At 39.2% G+C, this 9,955-nt stretch overlaps 1 protein-coding gene across 1 annotated transcript; it reads right to left on the reverse strand.

The window, feature by feature from the left end:
- Positions 1-1,811: 1,811 nt before the first annotated feature.
- On the reverse strand, positions 1,812-9,263 carry dcaf13 (ddb1 and cul4 associated factor 13). Its single transcript, XM_062985909.1, has 11 exons — positions 9,114-9,263; positions 7,806-8,005; positions 7,578-7,685; positions 7,388-7,477; positions 6,974-7,129; positions 6,611-6,688; positions 6,449-6,531; positions 6,111-6,275; positions 5,799-5,934; positions 3,120-3,283; positions 1,812-2,227 (listed from the first exon to the last, which is right to left on the reverse strand). The coding sequence occupies exons 1-11, from the start codon at positions 9,181-9,183 to the stop codon at positions 2,140-2,142; spliced, it is 1,338 nt and encodes a 445-aa protein (XP_062841979.1). The 5' UTR covers positions 9,184-9,263; the 3' UTR covers positions 1,812-2,139.
- Between the last annotated feature and the right edge of the window lie 692 nt (positions 9,264-9,955).

A 9,955-nucleotide genomic window follows, 5' to 3' on the forward strand; every position in this document is an offset into this window, starting at 1 on the left:
AGGTGTGTTCAATTTAGTAGTACAGCTCTCACACTCTCTCATACTGGTCACTGAAAGTTCCAACATGGCACCTCATGGCAAAGAACTCTCTGAGGATCCTAAAAGACGAATTGTTGCGCTACATGAAGATGGCCAAGGCTACAAGAAGATGGCCAACACCCTGAAACTGGGCTGCAGCACAGTGGCCAAGATTATCCAGCGTTTTAAAAGAGCAGGGTCCACTCAGAACAGACCTCGAGTTGGTCGTCCAAAGAAGCTGAGTGCACGTGCTCAGCGTCACATCCAACTGCTGTCTTTGAAAGATAGGCGCAGGAGTGCTGTCAGCATTGCTGCAGAGATTGAAAAGGTGGGGGGTCAGCCTGTCAGTGCTCAGACCATACGCCGCACACTACATCAAATTGGTCTGCATGGCTGTCACCCCAGAAGGAAGCCTCTTCTGAAGTCTCTACACAAGAAAGCCCGCAAACAGTTTGCTGAAGACATGTCAACAAAGGACATGGATTACTGGAACCATGTCCTATGGTCTGATGAGACCAAGATTAATTTGTTTGGTTCAGATGGTCTCAAGCATGTGTGGCGGCAATCAGGTGAGGAGTACAAAGATAAGTGTGTCATGCCTACAGTCAAGCATGGTGGTGGGAATGCCATGGTCTGGGGCTGCATGAGTGCAGCAGGTGTTGGGGAGTTACATTTCATTGAGGGACACATGAACTCCAATATGTACTGTGAAATACTGAAGCAGAGCACGATCCCCTCCCTCCGGAAACTGGGTCGCAGGGCAGTGTTCCAGCATGATAATGACCCCAAACACACCTCTAAGACGACCACTGCTTTATTGAAGAGGCTGAGGGTAAAGGTGATGGACTGGCCAAGCATGTCTCCAAACCTAAACCCAATAGAACATCTTTGGGGCATCCTCAAGCGGAAGGTGGAGGAGCGCAAAGTCTCGAATATCCGCCAGCTCCGTGATGTCGTCATGGAGGAGTGGAAAAGCATTCCAGTGGCAACCTGTGAAGCTCTGGTAAACTCCATGCCCAGGAGAGTTAAGGCAGTTCTGGGAAATAATGATGGCCACACAAAATATTGACACTTCAGGAACTTTCACTAAGGGGTGTACTCACTTTCGTTGCCGGTGGTTTAGACATTAATGGCTGTATATTGAGTTATTTTGAGGGAAGGATAAATTTACACTGTTATATAAGCTACACACAGACTACTTTTCATTGTGTCAAAGTGTCATTTTGTCAGTGTTGTCCCATGAAAAGATATACTTAAATATCTGCAGAAATGTGAGGGGTGTACTCACTTTTGTGATACACTGTACATACATACAGTAGTAGCATACTAAATCCCATGTAATACCAATTAAAGCACTTGGATAAAACTTAAATGGACCCAGAGATGCTAAACTGCTCACAGACATTGACTGGAAATAAGACTCAAACCCAGGTGCCAAGTTTTTGTGCAGCATCCAGTCCAATGATGGTGTGCTTTACACCACCCTGGTCATCTCTTGGAGACCCAATCCATTAAGTTCCTGATAAGCAGTTATTGTACTAATGTTGCTTGATGATGCCGTTCTGTGTTGGGCTGATTTTGCTCCTGGAGGTCCTCACTTCATAATAACAGTGTTTTTGCAGTGAATCACCAGTCTAGCAGGGTAGAAATTTAAAAAGCAGACTGAAAGGAAGTCTGCTTAATTTTTTGTACCTGTTTTTGGTGTATGTGGCTAGAAAGTAAATGAATGGGTGCCCAAATACTTTCAATGATATAGTTAAACACATTAAATTTGAAAAAAAGGCAAAGAAAGATTTTAGCAAAGATTAGATTTTATTTCTTTAGTCATACCAGGTCATGATTTAGAAAAACACCTGGCTAAACACAAATATTAAATATGTTACATATGAGTCTGAGCTAAATGTTGTTAACAGCAGAAAATGTAAAAGTGTAAATAACCATTAGTTATAAACTTTTAAGCGACCCATAAATAGCCTCTATGACAGCCAGGGCTAAGCTTCGAACAGTTCACCAAGAAGTACACAAAAATCCTGGAATTGCAACCCAGTAGCTGCTCAGAGTAGAAAGTCTTATTCATGTTGGTATGTATATGAGATTGAAGCTCCTCCATACAGTGACGTGTTATTCCACTACAGTCACCACATGTTTCTCTTTCTCGGTCACCAAGGGAACGGTGTCCGGCTTGCTGTGTTTGCGCACGTTTTGTTCCCTAAAAAAAGACGAGAGTCAGACAATGAAAATAATGCGTGACTCAAACATTTCATTTCTACCTGGCACAGGTGAGTCCAGCAGCACAAACAGATTCTATATATACAGTCATTTAGCTAAATTACACAGTGCAAGAAAGAGCATTAACAAACAATTCTACAAGATAAAAAAAAACTAAACTCTGCAGGGATGCTCCAATCTGGTCTTTTTATTTTCAATATAATGATCTACAAGATTTTCTTCTGGAAAAAAATCTTTTTGTATATTGTGCTAAAAAGTGCAGGTTCTGTACAAAGACTTTCTAAACACCAAATGTCAAACACAGAGTCAAACATCTCCAACAAAATCGTCTTAATCAGTTAGGTGTAGCATTTGGTTTAGTTCTCTGATTTGTTTTAATGCACATTTGAATTACTTAAAAAAAAACATTCATGACTACACTGATGCTTAAATCAGTCTCAAAGGCATTTTATCTGCATGGTTAGACAATGCGATGTCATCAGTCCTGTTTTCTTCAAAAACATACATAGTGTGTAACTATACTGTTGGTGGTTGTTAAACCAATTTCGTCCCTGTGACATGTTTGTTTTTGTCTCTATTTCTCTCTCCCTCTCCCTCCTTTTGGCTACAGGAGGTCTTTCCCAACCAATCAGCAATGCTAGCTGAAAAGAAGCTAACCATTTACATAAGTCTGAGTCTGCACTAGTAACGTAAAATATCATTATTGTTATTTAAAAGTAGTTTGACATTTGGTATGCTGCCTTTTGCATATTTACAGGCTGCTTTGCTAAAACATTCCTAATACTCCTAAATGTCGATTTGCTTACAGTGATCAAGAAATGCAGACACTCATGCAGAGTGCATAATGTAGTAAAGGTGAGAAGAACACTTACTTCCTGCGTCTTGCCTCCTTCATCTCCTTCAGCTCTCGTTTCTGTTTGAAGATGTCTCTTGGAAGGTGGCGATGGCGAGCGATGCGCTTTACTTGCGGGTGGTGCTGGAACTTCTCCTTTAGTTTCTGGTTGTAGTGCATGGCTGCCCTCTCTCTGGATGTGACCTGTGGGTAGAGGATACACAGTAAGATTATTTAAGCCACAATTGGATCTTATTAACTGATCTGACTTTTCAGAAGTGAGTTGCATGACTATGGACAAAAGTAAATACCAATTTAATTTAATCAGAATCTGTCAAATCTGAACTCAAATCTAACTTGTGCTTCCTGTCTAAACACACCCAAAGTTAAAACATAACACTCTCTCTAAAGACAACAGGTTCACCATATGTAGCTCATTTTTCCCCTATAAAACTCCGGCCTCTCTGCTTGTCTGGCTGCCTGCTTGTTAAAGGCTTTCATTCTAATTAAAAGCAATGATTTTTATTCCTCCCAAGCCAATGTAATTTATTTAAAGCTAATAGCTGCTGATGCCATGGAAGTACACTGCTTGTCTGGACAAAATAAAAAGCCTGTTAAACCCTAATAATAGCCTAATAACGAGCACAGAATATGAATCCCAGCATAGACATGAACCTGTGCATGCCAGCATCACTTCTGAGTTGTGTCTGACTGAATTGACACAACACTGGTGGAAAGCCTTTCCAGAGAACTGGAGGCTGGTGTAACCACAAAATGTCGATTGTCGATGTACAACAAGCTTAAATGTCTAGTACTTTTTGCCATGTCACAAAAAATAAACTCATCTGACTTCTGTAACAATTTACAGAATTTACTCAAAGCTTGATTAATCAGCTCTGCATTTAATTAAACCCCTCCTGGTTATTTAATGCTGCATTCTTTTTCCAAAGTAGCCGAGCTTTAAGTGATTGAATAATAAAAGTGCTGATGACCACACTGCTCATCTGGTTCAGTGCGAAGCATCAGAATAAATCCGGTCTTCTTTAAAGACAAGCCAAGTCAAGTGGCCAATGCACTGCATTAGAAAATCAGAGCTCAGGGCTCAGAGAAGACAAAGAGAACTTTGTGATAATTTTTTTTTTTTTTTTTTTTTTTTTTTTTTTTTTTAGGTTTAAAATCCACATTTCCCACCCTCTTGGTCTTCATCGCAAAAAAATGTATTTTGCTGATTTGGGCTACCCCCCGGGTCCCATCAGTAAATTTATGGTTCTCTCAGATAGCATCTTTTCTCCCTCTTGAGAAGCTGACCTTTGACTTGCATCGGAAAACTGAAGAATTTTGGCGAATATGGTCTCCTCTTTGGAATTACATTGGAAATCTTTGAATGATTTTATTTTTTGAGGGGGTTTTCTTGTCCTCTCTTGTTTTTCCTTTTTATGTATATGTATTGTACTTTTTTTTTATTTGTGATATCTCATGATTGTATATTTTTATCTTTATATTTTTTCTCTTATACCTGCCTATAGGGACCCTTCTCTCTCCGTTCCTTTCACTTAAAAAAAAATTGTATCTGTAAATGTGCTTGTGTGTATTATGTGACATGTGTCTTAATAAAAAGTTAATAACAAAAAAAAAAATCCACATTTCCAGCAAAGTTTTCCACATGAATTCTCTTTAACTTCAGTGAACTGACCGCAAGACTATTCTTATTTTCTTTTTTTGTTTACAGCCAAGAAAAAGTTATATGGAACCTTTCCATTCCACAATCATGAGCATAAATATGAGGTTGTCACCCCCTTTATGTATGTCTATGTGCAAGCCAATTTCTCAAACCATGTCTTTCTGGATCTTCCTGTTTTTATAAATCTGTTTTTTTTATTGTCCTTCTAGTGCAATTAATTTCAATAGAACTGTGAGAAAATAAAATTGTGAATTGTAATAAAATTACATATAATAAAATTGTCAATATATCAGGACAGTCCTTGATTGCTTCACAACCTGAATGAGAAATCTCTACTAGTAGACACATTTAACAATATAGAGCATTACACAACTTTTTGTTTAGTTCTTGCTTTCTGTGTTCATTCCACTACTTGCATTACTAAATCTCAATACAGCACTGATGAGAAATCAGGTCCCTACTTGGCAAAGACTAGGTGGTGGCAGGCAACCTTGCCATAAAGCCACTTATCGGGAGTGATTTTGTTTCTGACTGCACATCATTTTAAAAGCTTGGCAGGAGCCCCTACTGTTGATCTTAAGATGTGGCAGAGTTTTCTCCACATCTACAGTGTGTAAACTGGCACTGAGTCAAGGCTGTGCCTTTAAAAAGCTTCTAAAATACAAAAACCTCAAAAATCAGTACTAGTCAGCACTATCAGCAGAATATTTTTATCATGAATCTACAAAATGCTCTAACTGGAGGACTCATTTCAAATTTAAATCATGCTAATTCAAAATGTGTGACTGGTTAAGCAAGAGAGAAGGTCAGTTGGACCACTCAACCACACATCAGTTCAGGTTATTCAGGTTCAGTTCTAGGTTGTTTTTACACATGGTCTGAAAGCTTATACCCAGAATCTATTCTGAACTTGTTAAGAAGTTGGACTGGCTTTACACATATATAGCTCTTCCAGACCTAATTATTTTATGTATCCTTCTGATTTTAGCACCTCAGTTAAAAATGACTTCAAACAGCAAAAAAGCTACAGGCTCTTACCACTCCCAGTTTTTCTGAAGCATTGGCCTTCCAGATACGGATGTTCATTTCGTCCGAACCGCTGAGGATGTACTTGTTGTCTGCTGACCATCTCACACAGATGACATGCTGCATGCGCTTTGTGTGGTACACCTCTCTGAAAGAAACAGTAAAAAAATTGGTAAAAAAATCTTCAAAATTCTAAGAAGGACCCTTGGTTCTGTGGTACAACCTTAAAAAAATTGCAATCAGGGAAATGTATCTGAAATCATACTAAAATGAAGACAGAGATGATAATATTGCAAATCTAATAATCTGGTTCTCCTCACTCACCTGCTGTGGCCCTTGTCTTTGGGGAAGATGCGGACTGTCTTGTCAAAACTGGCTGAAACAAACTCTTTTCCTGTGGGCGAGTAGTCCACATCCAGCACGGCTGAGACATGGTCCATGTGCACAGTCAGGGGCTTGTCTAGATGCCTCATGTCAAACGTGTACAGACTGAGCAAAGAGACGCAGACATTAAATGATAAGCAAATATCCAAGATTAGTTTATTACTGATAATGGATATGGTTAAGCTAATTATTAAGTCGATTTCATATTTGAAATGTAATCCAAAGTTTTAACACCTAGATCTACAAATGAACGCATAGTAAATAAAAATGTGACATACTTGTAGTCCTCATTAGAGCAGGTGAAATAATACGCCTCCATGGGGTTCCAGCAAAGTGTGTTACTTTTCAGTTTCAAAATGACCTGGAATAAAAGTGGTGTTATGATCCACACTGAGATAAACAATGCTGTTTGGACTGCATCCCCAGGTTTACGTTCTTACCTTTTTTAGTGGAGCGGACTCTCTTATGTCGTACAGTACAATACTTCTGTCTGAGGCACAACTGGCGAGGAGTTCAGTCTACAAGAAGATTAAACAGGTTCAGTTTTTAAGAGTACGTTAGAAGTCATTGTTCAGTACTGGAACACTAGCTAGCTATTTATATGCAACATTATTGAGCCAAATGTATGTGGACACCCCTCCTAATCAATAATCTCTGTTGTTCCAGTCACACCCACTGCTAACGGGTGCATACAAGCAATTACATGAAATAAATGAAATTCTCCCAACATTGTGGCAACAGTTTGCGGAAGGCCTGACCATAAAAAAAAGTTCTGCTCATAGTACTACACCAGTGTGTCTCACCTCCACAGGATTATAGCGAACACAACTGAAGCTGTCCACACCCCAGCTGAAAGAGCGAATGGGGCTGGTCCTCTGCTCATCCCAGATGTCCACCGTCTGGCCACATGTAGCAAACGTAGCTTCACTCTGGTGGTGGTCAATACCTGTGTATACAGCCTAACACAAACACAAGCCAGCAGGGATAAGCATGAGGTCAATGTTCAGAGCTCGCTACATATTTAACAACACACATTTAAGAATAAAAACACATTTCTTGCACTGCTACACATGCTTTCTGTAATTGGCAGGGGTCAACAAAAGCACACACAAAAATAGCAAAATAATTTTGCATGCATGTTTTCTATATTACTTTACCTTTAAAAGTATGGCATACTAATTTCAATAAACTGAAATAATTTGATAAAAATCAAATACCTTTCCAAGTATAGTGTTTAATGGTTCTTCCCTCACACCGTAACCAGGAGGCTCCATGTTCCACTGCTTTATGGTTTTATCATCTCCTACCTGCCATTGGAATTAAACACACCATTTAGAACTACGCCATCATCTCACTGGGCTTTACGCCAGTCTCTCTGAGCAATCATTCAAACAGATTGTAAAGTACCGTGAAAAATGACGTTCCACAAAATCGAGAGCATATCCCCCTGACAAAGCCTTCATGAGCAGGAATGCTGCGGAGACACTCCCGCTTGCTCAGGTTCCAAAGTTTCACCTACAATGAACAAAAGTACATCACTTAAGGTCATTAATCCAGTTGCACAAACAGTCCCAGAAGATCATAAAGTGCATTTACTGAAAGAACAAAACAGGCCAACAATGACCACTGGCTCACCTCTCCATCACAAGCTCCAGATATCACGGTGGACAAACTCTTGGCATGTTTGGCAATGCAGTTGATGCCATCTCTGTGCCCATCCATAGATGCTACGAAGGGTTTAGCAAATATGCGGTCAAGCTTAGTGGCATTCAAAGCTCTGGTGTACTCTCTCGGCACTTCAAACGGGTGGAGATGAGGATCATAGTTCCTGGGAACTTAAGAGAAAATAGCAGATTCGATAAATAGCAGATTCTAGCTGAAAGTATTGATTTACAGTACATATGTGATATTGTAAGACAGCCGTGTCTGTCATGCGAGGCAGATATTCAAATACTTCTGTCTAAATTCTGATTCAATTTTTCATTATTTTTATATATTTCAAGTGTCTTCTGTAAGCTATTTTGATCTTATCCACATGTGGTTACTTTGTGGTAGATAGACTACATACCATACATCACCAAGTGCTTTAATCTATACACCTATCTAATACATACATTCAATTATTATTTTTAAGCTTCATCTTCCACACAGTTAAACGTGTGAGTGAACAATTACTGACTGTAGCTCATCTACAGTTCTGTATACAGTGGCACACCATACCCCATTTAGCAATCCCAAGGACCCCCCACTAGGTTATGTGTGTGGTGGACAGTTCTCAGCACTGCAATGACACCAACATTGTAATGCTATAGTAGTATGTCTTGTTTTGGTATGAGTGTATCATGTGCAGCAGTGTTGTTAGGATTTTTAAACACCTTAGTGCTAATTCTAGAAGGGAAAAAAAATGCTCCCCCGAAAAATATAAAGACAGCAGCGTTCAGCAAAAGACTAGAGAAAGAATACAACACATTATGCATAGAAGAACAGAAAACAGCTGTAGTCTTTACACTTATAACGAGTATTAACAGGGTATGGATATTACTGGGGCAGTGATAGCTCAGTGGTTAAGGTACTGGACCAGTAATCAGAAGGTTGCCGGTTCAAACCCTACCAAGTTGCCACTGTTGGGCACCTGAGCAAGGCTCTTAACCCATAATTGTAAGTCGCTTTGGATAAAAGCGTCTGCTAAATGCCTAAAATGTAAATGTACTGGGTGTCCACATGCATTTGACATATAGCTGATGGTCCGACCACTGCTATTTTGTGGTGCCCCTTAACAGTGGGGTAATTTATAGGAGTGCCCTAACCCTAAAACCACGGTAGTGCACAGTACAATCATTAATTCCCTATGCTTTGCACCTACACAGGTAAATAAAGACATGGATTTAACCCTCGTGTTTTCGTTAGCTTATGTTAGCTTAGCATAAACACCACTAAACTTACCGCGTTGAATATCTCTAGTAGTTTCACGAACATACTCGTCCGGGTTTCTACAAAGTACTTTTACCTTCATATTTACTTCTCTGTGTATTAAAAAACGACATTCAATAAAAAAGCAATATAGCGACGAAAACGTGTTTACATGTGTGAAAGAGCATGCGGGTCACGTGATACTCCACACACACCAAATGCATTGCGTCCAGAATGGTCCCTACTCCCTATTCCCTACACACTACAAAGTGCGGTGTGGCTGGTCTGTACCACTTATACAGCGTTATATGACACTAAAATATTTATATAAAATAATATACCAAATATATAATATATATAATACACCAAATATCCTCAAACATACTTCAGTACGCAAATGCAAAAATGCAAAAAAAGCTAATTACCCCAACTAGTGCACTGCGTAGGGATCTATGTGTGGTTTGAAACAGCGCAAGTAAAAGCTCCCTAAATAAAGATGCCGCCTCCTGCTGCTGGTAGATAGGTATTGTTCTCTTGCAAGGCCCAAAAGAATGTGGACACCATCAGCTTCTTGGACATACCAGGTTTTGACACTTCTCTATGTGAGGGAGGTTAACAGAAGGCTATCAAAATATGTGTGTTTTTAATACTAAAACATGAAATTATGCGAATTACAACAGTTTATTACATATAACATATCTTATCCGAAAATATTATATCCCATAACACTTCTTAGTAGTTTTTATATTACATACTACATTACTTATTCTATTTATTTAATTGCATGTTGTATGATAGTACTTTAATACTTTTTGCTTTAATGTATCTTGAGCTGCTGTAATAACTGACTTTCCCTGTGGGATTAATAAAGTGAT

This window comes from Trichomycterus rosablanca, chromosome 23, assembly GCF_030014385.1.
Source record: "Trichomycterus rosablanca isolate fTriRos1 chromosome 23, fTriRos1.hap1, whole genome shotgun sequence".
NCBI lineage: Eukaryota > Metazoa > Chordata > Actinopteri > Siluriformes > Trichomycteridae > Trichomycterus > Trichomycterus rosablanca.